Genomic DNA, 20,877 nt, shown 5'->3' with positions numbered 1-20,877 from the left:
GGGCTTCAGTTACCCTTCTGGGAAGCAGGGATATTAATACCTCACAGAGGTGTTTAGGCATGCTTCATATTGGACACATGCTTTGAGGTCATTGGATGAAAGGTGTTTGCATGATGGCAGAGAAGGCTCATTATAAGGTCCTGAGCAGGTGTTCACTTTTAATGAGCTTTGCTCTCTTATAACTTACAGTGCCCCTTGGTGCCCCAATGCCTTACTTGACTATGATTGATCATCCCAACATTTATGTTATGGACCCTCTTGGCTTCTTTTTTTTTTTTTTTTTAAGTAAACGTTTTCCTTCTATGGGGTAAGTTGAAGTTCGAATAAGAGGACTCTAGCATCTTCCAGGGTGATGAAAAATAGCTTCAAAAAGAGACATCAGTTGAAATGTGCCATAGAGATCAGTGAGTTCTTCAAAGCTCTTCCAAAAGATTAAAAAGGGTAAAACAAATTTCGGCGTGTGTCTGTGTGTGTGAGTGTGTCTATGTGTGTGTGTCTTAAGGGAGAAAGTTTTGAGTAATATTTGCTTGTGACACATACTGATGATAGCCAGTAACTGAAACCCAGCCATTGTAGTGTTTTATACACAGCTGGTTTCTATTAATGATGGAATATTTATGCTTGCTGTACAATTCGTGGCTCATTTCCATGTGTATGTCAGAACTCAAATACCCCCCAAAGCAACATTAAGATAACATTAAATATAAATGTGGCCAAGCTAGAAAGGGTGGATTTGGGGGGGGGGCTCCCTTATTCTTATTGGTGTTGCTTCAGATCACCATAACTGCCCCCCAACTTTAGGTGCTGGTGCTGATCTATTTTTCCTTTATGTGTCCCATAGCAAAGTTCACATTCTGATCCTTTTGATATGGACAAATGATCTCCCCCCTTCATAATGCAGATGAAACTGATGTATGTGTTTTTTAAGAGCATATTTTCGCTGCACATGCTTCTCATTATCCGAGAGGCCTGGACTCAATCAGTAAAGGAGCAGAGAAACCACATAATTGAAAGGAGAATGACGGTGGTGCATAGTTGGAATATTTGTGGGAAGGGGATTGCTGACATCAGAAAATGTAGTGGCCTGAGTGTTAACAGCATTGAAGAGAAATAAGCTTTCTGTGTTTCTGTGCATCGAGAATTATTTTTAAGGAGATAAAAATATGGGCCAGGTTTGACATCCTTTTACGAAGTTGCCCTGGAAACTTTGATGAAGGTTGTTAGAGAAGAGTTCAATTAAAACCTTCCCCATTAGGAAGCTAATTAGTACATCACTTACTCGTTTTGGTTGTTTTCAAGGGGCAGGATTCACATTGAATTAATGGCACTTCTTTCCATGTGACAGTAAAGTAAGATAAAAATCACAGATGGGGAAAATTATTTAGATAGCCTATTTTGAAGAAATCTAATTTCCACTTTATTACATTTAGGTTTTCAGTTCGGATTTTTGTCTCACTCTGTTTATATACAGTGATCACATTTTAGTTTAGTAACCAGTTTTACGTTTTGGATCACGGGCTATAAACCAAAGCTTATGAATCTGAGTTTCCCATATGAATTGGAGAAATACGGTGAATGACAATAAACCATTTTATTAAGGTAACATTTGTGGTTTTTTTCTGCAATTAGTTTCTCTTTGCTGTGTGTGTGTGTGTGTGTGTGTGTGTGTGTGTGTGTGTGTTTGGGGGGAGGGGAGGCAATTTTTTTTTAATGTAAACAATTTTTGGAGCTAAGAAAGTTTGGATGACCCCCCTACCCCCAAGAGCATTCTGTCTGCCTCAGGCTTTCAGGCTTCCTTGAGAGCAATGCAATGACTATTCTGATCTGGTACTTTTTGTGACTAGGCTAAGTGGTTGTCTCCTGGCAGCCTGAAAGAGCGTGGTCACGATGGGCACTGGAGGGCAGGGTTCCTGTTGTGTTCTTTCTACTGTACTCTGTCTTTTTTAGGGGAATGAATACTTGCTTATGAAGTTTCAGGGCCATTTGGAGTAGAATAAGAATTCTGTAGCTAAATACGTAACATGGGTCTGCTGTGGTCCTCCTTTTCTCCAAAACTAGTAGGGGACAGTGATTCTGTACGTATACTCCCTGATGCTATGATGCTGTGCCCGCAGCATATGCCTACACTAGTCTCAGAGAGTGGGACAGTTGGCTGGGTCCTGTGATTTGCACCTTTAACTGATTTTACCCTAGGCCTTCCTGGGAAGGCAGAGTCTAGATTTAATTTTGCAGTGGCCACTCAGTCAAGACAGCTTCTCGGGGCCTGCAAGTCAGCGTGAGAAGGAGGGACTGCCTTTGGGGAGTGACTCAGGCCCTTTGGTATGAAGATATGAAACTCTGGCTCCTGTCCATGCACCTGCTGGATGCCACACCTGCAGTCAACACCTGAGCCCCACTCAGACACAAAAACCAGACCGAAGGCAGATGGGGCTCCCTTCAAAAGTGCTACAGCAGAACAGGGAACCCCTAATGATGTTAGGGCAGCACCACTGCAAATTACATTTAACCGTTCCGGTGTTGATATGGGGAAACGTCTTAGGTATTTTCTTAGAGGTGCAGTCACTGGCTTGCTCACGATACTGTTAGAGTCCCGAGAGAATTTGGCTTTCGTGGCGAATTTCTCTTGTGAACTGGAGAGTCGGGGCGCCTGGGTGGCTCCATTGGTTGAGCGACCGACTCTTGATTTCTGCTCAGGTCTTAATGTCACGGCTCGTGAGTTCAAGCCCTGCCTTGGGCTCTGTGCTGACAGCACAGAGGCTGCTTGGGATTCTCTCCCTCTCTCTCTCTCTCTCTCTCTCTGTGTCCCTCCCCCACCCTCTCTCTCTCATTCTCTCTCTCAAAATAAATAAACATTAAAAAAAAAAAAAAACCCTGGAGAGTCAGTTCCACAGAGTTCTGTGTCTAGTAACCCGGCACAGAGCAGGAAAGTCACAAGACCTGGGTGCTGATCCTGGCTCCACCAGACAGCCACAGTGAAACCTGGGTCAAATTGGTTATCATGAGCTATCTGTACTGGACTTAAATTTCTCCAGTTGTAAAATGGAATTAATCACATCTGCCTTTATTTCCTCACAGAGCTGCTGAGGAGGACAACTAGCAGAAGGGAAAGAGACTTTGTCTCCTCGGAAGAAAGGCTAAGAAACTAAAGGTAACAGAATTATGGTTCTTGCTATTCTCTGTCTTTCATTCCTTGTCTTCCCTCTGTTGCCTCTAGCAAAGTCTTTGGGAAGTTGCGATTTACTCAGTATGCAACCCTTCTGCATATTTTATGTGCCAGTTAACGTTTTAGGTGTTGGGAAGGGTACGGAGGAAAACCATGCGCCCAGCCCATGACCTCTAATCTCTTGCAGTCTGGCAACTTCCAATTTCTGCCTTGGTACTTAGAAGCTTAAAAGACAAAATTAGCTTCTCTGTCTCTGTCTCTCTCCGTCGGTTTCTCTTTCTCTGCATTGCAACTGGGGACTTCTGTACCTGGAGCATGTATTCCAACATCTAGATCTATGGGTGGGTGGGTGGGGGAAGCCATGAGGTAAATCAAGAAATTTCTCTCTCACTACCACATTGGCAGAGTACCTGACCCTTGAATGATTGTTTCAAGGGTCCATCGTTAGTTTCATCCTTGGTTCTGCTCTACTCCTTGCCCTACGTGTTCCAGCCCACTCTTTGACCTTACCTGTTATCCATATGCTAATGACTCTCAAAGATGTATCTGGGCCTATCTTTGGCTCCTCCCTTTCCAACTTCCCCAGTATCAAATTGGTTATCAGATGTCTCATCTTCAGCTCATTGGTCTTTTTCTCTGGGAAGCTTTGCTCAGGTGGCCCAGAGTTTTTTGCAGGGTCCTCTGTGTTTCCCGTTGGATTGTGTCCCCTCTGCTCGACCAGTAGCTTCTGGAGGACTGGATTCTGGTTTATTTCTTTTTTAATCCACCCTAGGAGCTATCCATTGCCTGGCTATAGTAAATGCTCAATAAATGTGGAAAATACGGTGTGGTAGAGCTGCAATAGAGATGTGTGCAAAGTCCAGGGGCAACACCAAGGGGAGAGAATTAATTTTCCATATCGAGCACAGTTGGGAGAGGAGGGAAGATCGAGAAGGATTAGAGAACAACCTTCAAGGAGAAGGTGGAAAGCGGACCTACCCTCTTCTGAGAGCTCTGACTAAGCAGCCCAGGAAAGAAATGGCTGTTGTGTCTGCTCTTGCTAAGCCAGGGCATCTCTGGCCTGTTGCCTTCTCTGCTTATCTGTCTATAACACATTGACCATTTAAGACAGGTGCCACTTAGTCATATAATATTAAACAGAGCTGACCTTCAATGCTGCACCTTAACTGGGGCCGAAAATAGAGGTCCACACATAGGCTCCTTGGTCGTGTATACTTAGGTCTACACAGAAAAATACCCTTTACAATATATTGAAGATCGGTATCCGAAAACTAACAAATTTAATTCTCAGAATGTAGCAGGCTGGGTCATTAGAACTGAATGTCTTCAAGCTGACTGTCAGATCTTTCCAAGGGCAAAAATGAAACATGATATAAGCCATTACAGGCCATGAACCTGTTCTCACCCACCTGATGCTTTTACTAATTAGCTTCTTGGCCGGGTGGCAATTTGGGGCAAGTGCATGCAAGCTGGCTTCACAGGGGAGCCCACATTCCACTCTGCCATTTCGCAAGTCACTGGGATACTACACTGCTTCTCTTGGCTTCCTTCCCTCCCAGGAGTCCTGCTCTGCCCTGGTGGAAAAATGGGAGAGGAGAAAGTTTCATTAAATGACGGAGAGATTTCATGGGGCTTTGGTGTTTTGCTAGTTTTATTTTTGTAGTGGGTTGTCTAGAGTCATTCAAGTACCTCGATCCATTAATTTCACTTCTGGGATTCTATCATTAGGAGCAGATCCAAAATGTTGCAAAAGGCCAAGTCTCCAAGATGTTTTTATAACATTATTTAGAGTAGCACAAAATTGAGAGCAATTTAAATGTCTTAACAATTGGAGAATGGGTAAGTGAATCTTGATACACATATGTAAGGGACAGTTACACAGTCATGGCAATGTTTGTTGTGAAGTCTACACTGCTGTCTACACCATGGAGAAAGCGCTTACGACAAAGTGAAATAAATGTAGGATCCAAACTCCTATGTACATTAATATCTCGTGGCCTTGTAAAACCACAAATACACACGGAAAACACTAAAGGAAGTGTTCTATATTGGTAACAATGTTTAGTTCGAGGTACTGGGATTGTGAGCGATGTTTTCCTCTTCGTTACAAATATTTGCCTGTTGTGTTTACATTACTTGTAAAAGAAAGTAAAAACAAAAATAAAAGTGAGTAGTATACCACCGAAGATAGGAATTTGGTAAAGTAGGCAGCTTCTAGGTATATTCTTAAACTTTTCTCAGTTTATGCTCAGTCTCATTTCATGGGCGACTTATCCCTTTTCGGAGGCAAGGAGAAATGGGATGTGATGATGTGCTCTATTTTTCCCACGGAATGGGTGTGTGTGGAGGGAGGTGGCATGGTGATGGCAACAGTGTTCTTGTTCCTAAATATGCCACTGCTCATGTACACTTCAGGGTTAATCATCTCCGTTGCCTATTAACATGTTCAAGTTAATTGCTTTAGAGTACAGAAAAGCGAAAGTGGGACCCAGCTGACCACACCTTTGAGTTACCATCTCAAAAACAGATAACTGACCCTGATTGTCAGTAAGATTTGGAAATGCGAAGGCCTTGTTGTGTTCTTAAAATAATCTTACAACATAATCTAAATAGAGGTAGAGCTAGAAGCGAAGAGGTGGGGCCAACTCAAACTCGGTTTCTTAAGTCCGTGCTAGACTAAAGTAAGGGCAAATTCCAAGTTGCTATGACATTGACCAGATCAAGAACATAGGCCTGGAAATGGTTGATCAGTGGAGGTTCATGTTACTCTCCGACCCACCTGCCGATCTTGGCCTAAAGAGGAAAGATTTTGCAAGGTTCTTCTGCCATACTTCTAACTACACACATCTTTCCGTCTTCCCTCTTTGAATTTTTCCTCCTGCCATTAACATTTTACTTCGGGTGGAATTGGAAAATTGGTGGTAGTAGTGAGCCAGGTTTATAGTCTCTTCAAAACAGAGCCAATTCAATTTAATGAATATTTATTAAGCGTCTTCTACACAGAAGCTAATATGCTAGATAATATATTAGACCGGAAGGACCATTGCCCTGGCTCCAACACTTGTCAAGCTCTAGCACCTTCATTATACAGAAAGAGGGAGTTGGGCCACTAGATGCTCTCCTAAGAGTCTTTCTAGTTCTGGCCTCTGCTGATCTAAGAACCCCTGCATGCACAAAGACTGCATGGCAAATAAAGGTTTTAAAGACAACTAAAAACTCTAACTCATAAAATTGCTGGGGTCTTCTAGATAAAGGGCCACTTTGAAATAACATTAATAGACATATTTTATTGAGCCTTTACTATGTCCAGGCTCTGTGCTTTGTATTTTACATGGATTACCTCCCTTGATGTTTATAACAGCCCTAGGAGGTAGCAGCACTATTATCCCTATCTTGAAGATGATGAAATAAGATTTGGAGAGGTCAAGAGAAATGTATGAGGTCAGCTAATAACCCATAGATCCGAGATTTGAACTTCAGCAGTGTGAATCTAGGTCCAGGCTCTTATCCATGGTGTTTATACTGCCTGCGTGTCACCCACTGAAAGGTTAGAGCAAAGGCACTATTATTTCTTACATCCCGAAGGAAGTGAATTAGTATCCTGGATTGCAAGACTGTTGGGAAAGGTGTTCTCTAGGACACTTCAGGACACAACATCAACCAACCTGAGAGGACACGAGAGAATTCAGGGGGCCGTTTTGCCTCTCTCTTTGTGTGGGAGTGTGTGTGTGTGTGTGTGTGTGTGTGTGTGTGTTGTGCACAAATATATGCACGTAGATGCGTACACATAGGGGAAGCTTTGAACTGGCTCCTTTCCATTTAGCTGGAAGTAAAATCATATGGAGCAAATTGACCGAGATTTAGCAGAGAAACAGTCATCTGTTTACCTTCATCTTGGTTGGCAGAGTGAGGGTGGAGGGAAGACTAGGAACAGGAGGGAGGAGGGATAGAAAGATCTTGCAGCCATAATTTCACAGCTTATTTGAAGGGTAGGAATTTGGTCTGCTCTGGCCACCTTGTAGTGTGGGTTTTCTGGGACTTGGCTTGAGAAGCATCTGGGCTCTCACTAATGGGTTTTGGTTCAACCAAAACTGTGTTTGACTGAGGTATACTGGGAGGGTCCAATGACTGCAGATATAGTAAGAATTTAGCTTGGCCCTGCTCCCCTGTTGTTATTCCGTATGAGCTGAACATGTAGATTCAAATCGTACTTTTAAAGAGAGAACCATGGATATCCTCTCTTCCCCTATCAAATATTCTCAGGGACAGCCTGTTTGTCCAGGAGAAACAAGGTTATTTTATTGATTGAAGATGATGTCACAACCCTGGCAGTGGCATGATTGAAGGTGTGGGCAGATTGAAGGTTGCAGAGTTCATACTATTTTAGTTCCTGCGCACGAGACAAGGAATCTTTTCGTTTCCTTTCGCTAATAAATAAATGGACTAGTGTTTTCCTTCTTATGTGACTCTTAACATGTAGACGAACATAAGTTCCTGAAGAAAAAAAAATCTGTAAATTGGAGAGGAATCAGCAAAGCTCTTTTCTTAGGCTGATTTCTTTTCCTCTTTTAGACAGAAACAAAAAAGGCCAGGGGGCGGGGTAGTGGGGAGGGCCAATCTGTGTCCGGTTGACATAAAGTGATTTGGGTTTTGAAAAGGATATGGAGGAGAGGGGACAAAATTAAGGGAAGAGAGTAAGATTTTGGGCAAGTAAAGTTTTCTTTGTGAGAAGCTAGGGATGAGGAACAAACCAGTCAAAATCGGCATGAAGAATCTAAATAGTCCTGGAAAATAATTGTATGGTGGTTTCTCGCCAGGGGCTCAAGTTTAAAGGCCTCGGGCTGTTTTCTGCATGTTTCGGTTGGGAAAAAAAAAAGACAACTGTTTTGTTCAGAATCGCACAATAGAAGCACGGTGTTATTTACTACACTCTGTTAATAGTCCAGCTTCGATTCCAATTAGAAGTTGTTCCTCTGCTTTGAAATTAGGGAAGACCCCCTAAAATAATTACCTCGCAGATCGGAGATGATTTTGGTTATGATTGGGATTATATGTTGGGCCAAAACAAGATGGAAAGACAAATATCCGTGTTTGCTCACGCTGTATCTCTTCAGTTTATTTTTGGCAACATCGCAAGGAAATAATGTTAAATTAATCACTGTGTGGTTTTGTGGCTTTTTTTTTTTTTTAAACTTGGATGTTTTGGACAGGCTCCCAAAATACAGAGACGCTTGTGTGCTTCCTTTTTGCATTGCCTTGCTCCTCAAATGGCATCTCTGATGTGGATTAAAGAAAGCCTTTCCTCTGAGTGACAGGAGTGAGTCATGGCGAGGCTGGGACAGAAAATAGGAATGTGGATGATGTGTGTCTCACCTAAACACAAACTCCTCAGTTTTATAACCAGCTCGGTTGGGCCTGCAGGGCTTTGCGGGGGGTTAACCCAGTAATTCAGAACAAGGACTATCAAAATCCACATCTGGTGGGTGTTTGCATCTAGTCTTTCTAATGTGAGTCTAGTAGTTTCCTTTCGGGGAGCTCCTGGGCAGTGGAAATGCTGAGAAAGCAAGTGGAGGCATCTTGTCCTTGGAGAACAGTTGGTACCATGTGCTGCGAAGAACGCATGAGCCGTCAATCAGATTGTAAGCTCTGGGAGGGCAGGACCTATCCGTTGTGTATCTTTTGCCTCCTTCCTTGTGTCTAGCAGGAGGCTGGCAAATGTCTGGAATGGCCAGTATGCAATAAATACTTAATGACTTGGTTGAAAGGAAGTTTTGGGTTTCCTCTGCCCCTCTGAGGCTGTGGCTTTTAATTTGGAGCTTAACTGTCTTTTTTTTTTTTTCCTTTTCTTTTCTTTCTTTCTTTCTTTTTCTTTTTTTTTTTTTTTTTTTTTTTTTTTTGACCAAAAATCTACCATCTGATGACTGCCTTCCCTTCTGGGATGTGTTTAAAGGTCTCACCCTAAAGGTCACATTGGTTGTGTCTTTTGTCATGCCCCACCATGCCAACTCAGAATGGAAGCAGCAGCAATCTTTGCCAGTCTGGGACCTGAACATTTGGATTCCTCTGGAGACTGGCTGACCTCCTGAACACAGGTGCTGGTAGTGAGGTTTCTTTCTCCCCTAATGGAAATGGACTCTGCCACTCATAGAAAAGGCAAACACCTGGGAGGAGAAGTCATTCCCTTGGAAGGACTGGTTTGGTTAACTGTTGGCCATTGGTGGCAAAATAGAAACGACGTTTTTATTTCTCCCTCCCTCCCCCTCCTGAACATTTCAGAGTGACCAGTGGTTGGACTCTTGGCGGCGCTTACCCTGAACCTGAGTGTTAGGGGAGAGGGAATCTGCCGTTGCGGTTTCTGGAGCTGCTCATAAGCGAGAATTCCCTATCCTGATCAAGGCTTTAAGCCTAAAAGAAAGCAGAAATAGGTATGGACCATCTGTGTGTGTGTGTGTGTGTGTGTGTGTGTGTGTGCGTGCGCGTGCGCCTGTGTGTGAGTGCGAGCCTGTGTGTGTGCAGGGTGGGGTGGGTGTGGAATGGGAGGGGGTGGTATGCTTTCAGGGTCTGGGGCAGCTCAATTTCTGCATTTCCCTGCCTTGTAGGGTAGGTTCGCAAGTGATTTTGTTTTAACCATATATGCTCCCATTTCCACTTTTTTTTTTTTTTGAGAGAGGAAAAGTAGTTTGGTAGTCATGTTTTCAGGTTAAAGGCACCAAAAGAAATTTACATGTTATGCTTGTCAGCCTCTCAGAAAATCCCAGTCTGACAGTTTAAATACAGGAGTCACAGATGGTCACGGGGAAGGAGGGAAAGGGCTGGTTGCTCAGCCCTTTGGGGCACACTTCCCCAAAGAATATGATTATTAGGATTTAAAAAAGAGCCTTTGGGAGGTTAACTGTGGGGTCAAACTGCTCCTTAGAACAACTGGAAATCAGGCAGCAGTAATCACGCGAGAGGTACAAAAAAGAAGATGACCTTTTTCTATCTACCATACACATCTTCTGGTCATTCCCTGCAGGACTGAAGGAAAGGGATCATGTTTCCAGAGAGACTGGAGGCTGTCTAATATCATAGAAATCAGAGCCTGGAAGCCAGGATTCCAGAGTTCTCGTCTAAGAACCTAAGGCTGGTTAGGTTGACCTTTACGGCGACTTTTTGTGCGACATCATGCCCATTCTCCAACACTGCTCGAGACCTTTAGAGTAAAACTTTCATTATTGAATATATTGAATTGCAGTATTCACATGACAGATTCTGTCCAAAAATTGTATGAGCCTCTAATGAGTTTGTGTGTACTATACCATGCAAAGAGAGAGAGGGGGAGAGACAGAGGGTTGGGGAGAGTTCACCCTACTACTAGCTTTTCAGGTGGGAAAATACAAGACAAGAAAAGAGGAATCAGTTGCTTAGGTTACCCTGTAAATCCATATCAGGATTAGAATTTGAATCTTGAGTCGTCTTACTATTGATATCTGTTTCACTCAACCCATATTTCTTCCTTGGGAAGAATTAGTCGTGGTGTGGAAGGGGAGGGATATGGTAATCGTACCCTTTCTAGAAGGATGACCTTCTTATTTTTCAATTTCTAAATACTGTCAGAGGCACACTTCAAATGAAAGAGGGCTTCCCATTTAAGCTCTTCCCTAGCCAACAACAACAACAAAAATCTCAATGACTATTCCTGGATGGCTGAAAGAGAAACTTTGTCAATATCAGTTATCTCAAGCCCTTCTCTTATTAAGCCAAGGAGAATCCAAAATGGACAATACAAAAAGGATTTAAAAAAAAAAAACTGTGTTTCAGAGTTTTATGAGATCAGAGAAAACGATTTGCATCAAGTGGGATCATTCTTATCCGGTGCGAGCCAAGCTCTCTTCACCTTTTATTTGTCCCAGTTATTTATTTGGCTTTTTGTAGCTCCCTTCACATGCTGGCCTGCTTTACAGATCCTGTCTAGGGGGTAAATTCTCCCTATTGGCCTGCCCCCAGTGCCACAGCCATAAGAGTTGGATTTTTCACTTAAGTAGAATACGGAGAGATGAATCTTCTGAGTAAGGACCTAGGAAAATTGCCCTCTCTGGTCACCCTACCTGACTGCTCCAGGTTTCCCCAGTTCTGTTAGGAATTAAGTCAAGATTGGATATCTAACCCATGCTACGTGAAAGAGGAAACAGTGAGTTCTTATGCCCCCAAGTTCCTCATCACGTCAGTGCTAGAGCCAGGAGTCACCAACAATTAACCTATTAATTCTGTATTCTCTCTGGAATGGAATCCTCACCCCCCAAATACCCATATTCTTCCCCTTTAGAGGAATGACTTATCCATCAACTGGGTGTTAAGCTTCCTGTTTCCCCTTCCCAGGTCAAGGGCAGCCCAGGTGCCCAATTTCTCTCTCTCTTCACAAGGCACCACCGGCAATAGAGATGAGAAATTCTGAAGAGCAGCCAAGTGGAGGAACCACAGTGTTGCAGCGTCTGCTACAAGAGCAGCTCCGCTATGGCAATCCTAATGAGAATCGCAACCTGCTTGCCATACACCAGCAAGCCACAGGGAATGGCCCTCCTTTCCCCAGTAGCAGTGGGAACCCAGGTCCTCAGAATGATGTGTTGAATCCCCAAGACCACCACCAACAGCTTGTGGCTCATGCTGCTCGACAGGAACCCCAGGGACAGGAAATCCAGTCAGAAAACATCATCATGGAGAAGCAGCTTTCCCCCCGAATGCAGAATAATGAAGAACTCCCAACCTATGAAGAAGCCAAGGTCCAGTCCCAGTATTTTCGGGGCCAACAGCATGCCAGTGTTGGAGCTGCCTTCTATGTGACTGGAGTCACCAACCAGAAGATGAGGACCGAGGGACGCCCATCAGTTCAGCGGCTCAATCCTGGCAAGATGCACCAGGACGAAGGACTCAGAGACCTTAAGCAAGGACATGTCCGCTCCTTGAGTGAACGACTAATGCAGATGTCACTGGCCACCAGTGGAGTTAAGGCCCATCCACCTGTTACCAGCGCTCCCCTCTCCCCACCACAACCCAATGACCTCTACAAGAATCCCACAAGTTCCAGTGAGTTCTACAAGGCCCAAGGGCCACCTCCCAGCCAGCATAGCCTGAAGGGCCTGGAACACCGAGGCCCCCCACCAGAGTATCCCTTCAAGGGCATGCCACCCCAATCTGTAGTGTGCAAGCCCCAAGAGCCAGGGCACTTCTATAGTGAGCATCGTCTGAACCAGCCAGGGAGAACAGAGGGGCAACTGATGAGGTATCAGCATCCCCCTGAGTATGGAGCAGCCAGGTAAGAGAGTTCCCTTTCTGTCATTTCCTGGCCTCGTCCCCAACCAGCTTCTGCTGTGTGTTGGGAATCTTAAGGGAAGGAATGGGCAGGTGTTTGGTATAACCAACTCTGCAATGCATGGCTGGCCCCTGGCTTAGTCAATTTCCTGACAATCTGAATTTCTAGCCTCTTCAGCCATAATTAGTACCGTATAACATTCCCTTGACTTTATAGGTTGAGCATGGCCCCAACTGCCTAGTGGGCGAGCAGGAACGTGAGTCTTGATTTCTCCAGCGATACGCTGTCCTGTCTCCCGGGATTTTGAAGGAAGGGTCAGTGTTCCTCTTCTCGGGAGTTGTTAAGCCTTTCCTTGAGGAGCAGAGGCAAATTATCTTGTAGTTTAGTCTGGACTATCCTGTCACTTTTGGTTACCCCCCTCCGCAAAAGTCTCATCACTTATTTTTAGGAACGAATCTTTCTGCAGAATTACTATGATTCTTTCGGACACTAAACAGACACCTCGATATTACTGCAGGGTGGGAAACTATATATGTGCAGGTTCAGAATGTTACTTGCCTCGTACTTCTGTTGCAGTTCATGAAGTCTGGACCGCTCCATCTTCCTTCTGTAGAGAGTCTGTTAGTTGCCCGTCTCATTTTTAATGTCTGAGTTAAATTCACATCATGTCACATCGAAGTTTGATCAGATGCTAAAATGCAGAAAGAATACTGTTCCCATGACTTCTTTACCACTTGTCATTAGTTCAGGAGAACTATTTCATATGTTCAGTTATTCCTAAATAGACTTCTGAATTATTCAGAGGCCAGTTGTCCCATTGCTTTATCACCAGACCTCATGATTCCATGATTGTGTTCATTGTTCTTACTGTTACTGTGGGGGCCACGTCTGCGATCAGTAGCAGTTCAGCATACAGGGAAGAGGGAAGGTTTCGACCATGGGCAACAATGATGGCAGTTATGTGTGGCGTCCCTGTCCTGTTACCATGGGTAATTATGGGTAACCATGAGGTTTGAAGTCCCTGGACCTAGCAGAGGCCTCTTCCCAGATTAGGCCTGTGATCTCTTTATGGTCCAACTCTTTGCCTCCTGTCTCCTCACTTATTTGGGAAAGAGCCGCTTGGCTCGAAGTTCATTGGGTGACTCAGGAGAGAAGGCGGTCGGGTGGAGTAGGGTGAAGGTAAGAGAATGCACCTGGCATTTCCTGGTATTTCATTTTTCCCCCTCCAGGTCCTGTTTTATAGCCAGAAGCAATTCACTTTGGGCTCCACCCATAACTTGGCCAGTATAGGATTTTTTTTTTTTTTTTCCCTTAACCCAGGTTGAGTTCCTAACCTTTTTCAACCTCCTCTGTGCAGCTTTCAAAGGGCAGGAGCCTAAGTTCTGATAAGTGGCTTAGAACAGGAAATGGGGTAACGGACAGGGCCCTTCCGGTTTAAATGAGAGCCCCCATCTGCCCAGTGAAACGGAAGACCCAGGGAGGGGTTGGTCAGTTGGACTGCTTAGCTTAGTGGAAACCCATCCAAGCCAGCAAAATGTCAATGAGGCTGGGGATTTTTGTTTGGCGCTTCCCATCAACATGGAAGAGCCTGTGGGACTCTGTCCCTTCTGTGGATGGGCTGACGTCTGTTGCCTTGTGGGAGGGGAGTGTGTCGGCTGGGGCGTGGAGCAGAATCCAAAGCCCCGCTTAGCACAAGGCCCGCCTTCCCAGGAAAGCTATTTTCAGAACTCATTCACCAGTATTGTTTGTGATCTGAAATGACTCCCACAGTGTTTGAAGCTAGATGGAAAAGCCCTTTGATCTGCCTAAATAAATAATAAGGAGCCCAAAGAGGGATTTTTTTTTCTTCCCGTGCTGATGAAACCACCAGAGAAGTTTAGCCGCATGTATTTTACAGGAAGATGTCCTCCCTCCTATGTTATCTGTGGGTCTCTCTACCTATCCCCAAAAGCAGTAGGGCCCATGCTGATTACCCTCCTTTGAGCAGAATTTTAATACGCAGGTTTGCTCTAATAGTTTTGTGTTTTTTTTTTTTTTTTTCCTCTATGGGAGAGGAACACGGTACTTGAAACGCTTGGTGAATAATCAAGCCTAAACCAGTCCTGATCGAAAGATGCTCTGTGTGGAGTTTGGGGTCTGCATCAGACAAATTCTGGCAATAAAATGTCTCCAGGGCCTGGGGTGAGGGAGTGGCACCTATTGACAAATTACTGGCAAGGGGAGGCAGTTGAACTGCTTTCCAGAAATGTGCTGCTTTTAGGTGGTGACACATTTTTCCTCCTTTATTTCCTTGAACCAACTTGCTAGACAGTTTGCGAGTACCTTTCCAAGTAACTGCTGCTAGCCCCAATTAGAAGACGGAATTCTTAGTTCTTAATCCATAAATTACAGATCAAGGCACAAAGCAAGGTCTCTGAACAAATTGCTGTTTAGAAAGCCTTTGTGTGCTTTTAGAGGTGCAGTGAAATGCTAGAGATTTGCTGTTAAAATGAACAAAATGATATAAACAATCTTTTTATTACTTCATCTTCCCTCTGCCCTCCTCCCTGCTTGAAAAATAAATATCCTGAATGCCCAGAACTCCAGATGGGGAACAAGGCCAAGCCATCTGAAGAATTAAAAGATTTTTGAATCTTTGTCTTTCTGAGTGCTGAGCCCTTTCTGCATCTGGAGTTTATACATTTATCAACTGCTTTTAAAAAATTAAAACCTTTCTGTTTGTAAAGCAGCCACCTCCTTTCATTTGTTGAAATCATGCCCAGATCTGAGGTTTCTTGAAATCCTTGTTTAGTGGAATCTGAGGGTGACCTAACTCTGTAGTTCAGAGCAGGGCTGGTTGTGCAAGAGAAACAATCCAGGCTGTTGGTGGCACCCACTCTGGTGAGAGTGTGCACGTGTGGGTTTGCACACGTGTGGGCCAGGAGTGTGTAGTGTGGGGGTGTGTGGGGGTGGGGGTGTGACTGAGGAGGGCGGGGGCTGAGGTGGGAGGGCGGAAGGTGCTGTGTCAGCTCGATGGACAGGCTTTGGCTTTCCCTTTGTGTCCTCGCAAGCCGTCTTTGGGAGAGAGTTCCCCTGGCTTGGGGGAAGGATGCTGATTCTGGTCATTGGTCTCTGTCCCGCGTGCCTGCCAAGTCCCCTTTTCCACCGAGCACCAGGGGTCCAGGTTGTCTTGGGAAGGAGCAGGATGAAGGGAGGGAAGGGGCAGGGAGGCAGGTCGGGGCTTCTATGGGATCATGTGATTCTATTGTCTGCAGGCAACTTGTTGTTCCTGGTTAATATATGTCAGCGGGAAGTGATTTGCACTGCCTTACCGTGGAAGCGCTTGGGGACCGTGCCACTCACCCAGCTGCCACCTGTAATATTATCAGTACTGTTAACTCTTATTATTTAATCTTGAGCGTAGTTTTGCTTCCTTTCACATCCCCCTCCCCAGCTCTCCCCCACCCCATCATGCCTCTGTCCCCTCCTATCAGGGGGAGCTCCACAGGAGTGTTAATACAGTCCTGCTTTATTTTTGTGGTGGGTGGATGCTGGAACCCAGATGGAGTTCGTTGGCTGGAGGGCTTCCTCTCCTTTTGTGACTGCCCAAGCCTTGCTTCATGTTTGCAAACCTGCCAGGGATGGACTGCCTGGTTTTCCCAACATCATGGTGCAAGTGAAATCTGCTTCCTTTTCCAGCCTGGGGAGCCCGAGGGGCAGCTACCTTGTCTCCATTCTTTCTTTTTTTTTTTCTTTTTTTTTTTTTTTTTAGTGTTTATTTATTTATTTTGAGAGAGAGAGAAAGAGAAAGAGAGAGCGAGCTGGGGAAGGACAGAGAGAGAATCCCAGGCAGGCTCCGGGCTGCCAGCCCGGAGCCCAACGCAGGGTTCCGTCTCGCAAACCGGGAGATCATGATCTGAGCTGAGATTGAGAGTCGTTGGACACTTAACTGACTGAGCCACCCAGGCACCCCCTTGTCTCTGTGATTTCTAAGTAGAGCTCAGAGTCGGGACCGGAGCCACTGCTGTCCTGGGCTTATCTGACTCTAAAGACTTCTTTCCAGAGACCTTGTGATCTCTTCCTTCCCCAGGCCCCTGGGAGGCCACGTACTGAGGGCCTGGAGGGGCCTTTCAGCCTCCAAGCAGGAGGGAGGCCAATGATCAGTCTGTTTGAGAGAGAGGCCTGGGCTACTGATGGGGCCCAGAGGAGCCGGGAGGAGGAAACCCATTTCAGAACTGGGCATTCAGTCTTTAAAAGAGAACACCTCCCAGGCCTGGGGTTGCCGAATCTTGGCAACAAGGATGAAGGTTAATTTGGTCATTTTTTCCCTTAAATTTTGAGAGCTGGATTGGAGAACATGAAATTAAAAGTCCCTCTTTTCCTCCCAGGAGAACCAAAAGCCCCAACAAATCCCATTATATTCTAACTCTCGGGATCTATAAAAATAATGAAAGCTCTCACTCAAAGCGGAAGGAGAGCACGTAGTCCATTTTACCCCTACGGAAGCTGAAGATCCACGGTACAGAAAACAGGGACCATTGATGGAGCTGAGATACAGAGCCCAGGTGTTGAGCCTGGGTTCTGGCCAGCATCTAGGTTATTGGGTATCCATTAGCAAGTGTTTAGAATGATTTTGCAGCTGTCAAAAGCCCTTCCAGAGAGGATCTCTCTCTCTCTCTCTCACTCTTTTTTTTTTTAAGTTTATTTATTTATTTCGAGAGAGAGACCGAGCAGGAGAGGGGTAGAGAGAGAGGGAGACAGGGATCCCCAAGCAGGCTCCGCGCTCGAACCCATGAACCGTGGGATCTTGACCTGAGCCGAAACCGAGAGTTGGATGCTTCACCGACTGAGCCGCCCAGGCGCCGCATTGAGGATCTCGCATAGGGATAGATACATGAACAATAACAGTAACTGAAGTGTATGTGGGAGGGACGTGCTTTAGCATCTGAAATGCCAGTTTTAAAAGTTAATTGCTCCTAGTGATTTGCCCCAGGTCCCCCATGAATTTGATGCAGTTTAGTGCCAAGATTAATGGATATCCCATACGTAAAATCCCTAACAAGGTCAACCTATCTCACTGGGAGGTAGACAAGAGACTCTTTGTAATTCCTACTGAGCTCAAAAATGAGAAGAGCCCAGTATTTTTGCAATTCATTCGTGACCTCAGGAACAAAACGGGCTCATGCAGATTAAGTAACTTGAGCAAGGTTACACGGCTAGTAAGCAGTAGAAAAGGTCTCCAAATTCTGTCGGGATCCAAATCCCATGCTCTTAGCCATCTGTCTTCCCTGGATTGAGAAATATCAGCTGTAGGACAAGCATCCACAGGATGTGGGAGTATATGAGGTTAGTTGGGCATGGGCTGGGGGATGAACAAGTTTCTCATCTTCAGCGTTTACTTACAGATATTCTTGCTGGTAGTGGTGATGGTGAAAGTGATCTGTTCACATACTGTGATTGTTGCCCTTAATGACTAATAGTCCGGTGTTAGGTACAAAAGTGGGAGAGCCACATTAAGCAGTGTACCAAACCTCTCTTTCTAGAACTTTCTACAAGGAATAGGCTGGGGATCTGAACATCGTGGTGTGGAAATCAATGAATTGTGGCAGTGGTGGTGTCTCTAATGTCTGAGTGTCTGCATATCCTCAAGTAGTTTTCTGTGACTGTATGAATTATGAAAGAGAGTTACTGATAGCAAGAAGAGGGCTGGTTTTGACTGTAGTTTGCCATTTGCTTGTGGGCAAGTGGAACATATTTTCCAAATCTGACTCTGCACGTGCTGACCACATACAGAACGTCAGAAGAGTGTTTAAAATAATGACATGAAAATCACCTTCTGGAAGACTCATTTAAATGCTTAGACCTTCAGTTAAGCATCGGACTCTTGGTTTCGGCTCAGGTCATGATCTCACGGTTTTGTGGGTTTAGGCCCCACGAAGGGCTCTGCACTGGCAGCACGGAGCCTTCTTGGGATTCTCTTGTCTTCCTCTCTCTCTGCCCCTCCCCCACTTACACTGTCTCTATCTCTATCAAAATAAATCAATAAACTTAAAAAAAAATGTAAATGCTTAGACTTGAGGGGTGCCTGGGTGGCTCAGTTGGTTAAGCATCCACCTCTTGATTTCGGCTCAGGTCACGATCTCATGGTCGTCGTGGGATCGAGTCCCGCCTTGCGCTCCACACTGAGAGTGGAGCCTGCTTAAGATTCTCTCTCTCTCTCTCTCTCTCTCTCTCTCTCTCTCTCTAACAAAAGATGCTTAGATTTGAGCAACCAGAGTACAGGCATACGTCACTTAGATTTTCACCAAACAGCCCTGGAAATCACCTGGCTCAGTCGTCCACGGGATCACACCTCTGTCAGGCACTCACAGGTCAGGCCTGGAAAGAGCTGTGGAGGTCTTTGCAGAGATTTCCTTAGTCTAACCCTGCCTGCTCCTTACTTTGCAGGGACCCTGGGGGGCATCGGAAGCCTCCTCATCTCACTTCCCTGTGCCCTTGTCCCCCAGTGCCTTCGGAGAGAGCTTAACCTGAGCGCGCCCTCCATGTTTTACAGGCCGGCGCAGGACATCTCATTGTCATTGTCGGCCAGGAGCTCACGGCCTCACAGTCCTACTTCTTCCCTCACGTCTGGGGGCTCCCTGCCCTTGCTGCAGTCTCCACCAGCCACAAGACTGTCTCCTGCCCAACACCCCTTGGTCCCAAACCAAGGAGACCACTCGGCTCACCTGCCTAGGCCACAGCAGCATTTCCTTCCGAACCCGGCTCACCAGAGCGATCATTACCGGCTCACTCAGCCTGGCCTGGGTCAGCAGCAGCAACAGCACCACCACCATCACCAGCAGCAGCCAGGAGAGGCCTACTCAGCTATGCCTCGGGCCCAGCCGTCGTCCGCTTCCTATCAGCCGATGCCCGCGGACCCCTTTGCCATTGTGTCCAGAGCCCAGCAGATGGTTGAGATCCTGTCAGACGAGAACCGGAACTTGAGGCAGGAGTTGGAAGGATGCTACGAGAAGGTGGCCAGGCTGCAGAAGGTGAGGCCCCCGTTTGGGGGTATCAGAGTCATCTTTCAATCTTATTTGTTTCACATCCATGTAAGTCTCCACTTACTGGTGCCTGCACGACTTCTGGGAAGGTCTTCTGGATTCTTCTCTCTGAAGGTTAGGTGTGGATCAGACTTGGGGAAAAGCCTTCTGCCTAACTTTCTAGGGGAAGTCACAGTTGACATCTGTGTGAGGAGAAAACAAAACAAAACAAAACATAATTACACTGTTTTCCCAGACACCATAGCCCTAATGAAAACTTGACTGGTTGGTTTCAAATTCCAAAAGGCAGAGAAACTTCTTCGTAAGGTCAAGAACCCTGGCCATTACCTGTATAGGTGAACGTCCTGCCAGCCTAAAGACCTTTTGTCTTGGTTATATTTTCCCCGGTACTGAATTGGGATCTTCGATGTGAAACCACAATTCCTACAAAAATCTCACCACTGTAGTTAGATCCAGATCCTGCCCTGCCTTGTTCTGGAAAAGTCTTAGAGCGCTTTTCCAAGTGGGAGTTCTCATAGCAACTTTTTTCAGCACCTCTTCTGTTGCCTCCTTTTTGCTTTGGTTTTCCCCTGCAGCTCACATTCAGCATCTGCTGTCTCTCTCTGGTGTGTGTGGGGGGGGGCAGGAGGGGCTTAGCACCACAGCTGGGTGACAGGTGCCAGCCCTAGGCTGAGGAAATAGAAAAACGGGTGTATGTCCCATAGAGTTCACTTGCTTCTCTGGGCCCGTCCTGTCTTCTCCAGCTGGGACTTTAGCTCTTGAGTGCCCTAAGCTAGGAATCTTAGCTCTTGGCCTCCAGTGGCTGTCGGTGAATAGGGTTATGCCTTTGGCAGCCTCTTTGCAGCTTTTCTCATTGTGGTGCTCATGTGGTTTTGATCTCCCGACAACGTGAACTGTTCCGGGGAGGTGAGGGTGAAGGTGTGGGAGGGAGGGGACATTGCCCGGTTTTGTTCAGCAACTCTGTCCTTAGGAGACACCCAGGAGTGGAAATTTCAGGGGCCCGAATGAAACTGAGAATTTGTAAACACCAGATCTGGGTCCTAAAGTCAAAGAGGGCTTACTGTCAGCTGAGGATTTTTTTTTTTTTTTAAATGTAGCAAAACCACCTCCCTCAAAGTGTGCCAAAATCTGGACGGGATTTCTTGGGGTTGAATGAGAAGCGTTTCTGTCTGGCTTTGCACCCCCCCCCACTTTTACATTTTCTCCCTCCTCTCGTTTAACTGTACATCCCTCCCCCAGTCATACTGGTGCAACAAATTTAACCATACTCTCACTCTCAAAGCAGACTGGCCTGTTTGGCTGATTGGGTTAAACGGTTAATACCCCTCCCCAGACTGTCTATTTCAGGGTGGCTCCAGCCCCGTCTCTGATGCAGTGATCGGCAAGATGGGTGACAGGGGAGA

At 45.7% G+C, this 20,877-nt stretch overlaps 1 protein-coding gene across 3 annotated transcripts in view; it reads left to right on the top strand.

Annotated features, from left to right (window-relative positions):
• The window catches only part of AMOT (angiomotin), a 62,897-nt gene that overhangs the window by 5,557 nt on the left and 36,463 nt on the right, over window positions 1–20,877 (top strand). For 2 of the 3 annotated variants that reach the window (XM_058712369.1, XM_058712370.1), the window contains exons 2-5: window positions 3,076–3,148; window positions 9,440–9,588; window positions 11,522–12,455; window positions 18,985–19,462. In XM_058712369.1, the coding sequence (XP_058568352.1) occupies window positions 11,584–12,455; window positions 18,985–19,462 (1,350 nt within the window). In that variant the 5' untranslated portion in view covers window positions 3,076–3,148; window positions 9,440–9,588; window positions 11,522–11,583. The remainder of the gene's footprint in view (window positions 1–3,075; window positions 3,149–9,439; window positions 9,589–11,521; window positions 12,456–18,984; window positions 19,463–20,877) is intronic. The other variant, XM_058712371.1, reaches the window with a different exon arrangement.

This window comes from Neofelis nebulosa, chromosome X, assembly GCF_028018385.1.
Source record: "Neofelis nebulosa isolate mNeoNeb1 chromosome X, mNeoNeb1.pri, whole genome shotgun sequence".
Lineage (NCBI taxonomy): Eukaryota > Metazoa > Chordata > Mammalia > Carnivora > Felidae > Neofelis > Neofelis nebulosa.
Note: the sequence above shows the minus strand (reverse complement) of the source record. Positions and strands in the feature narration are given on the sequence as shown.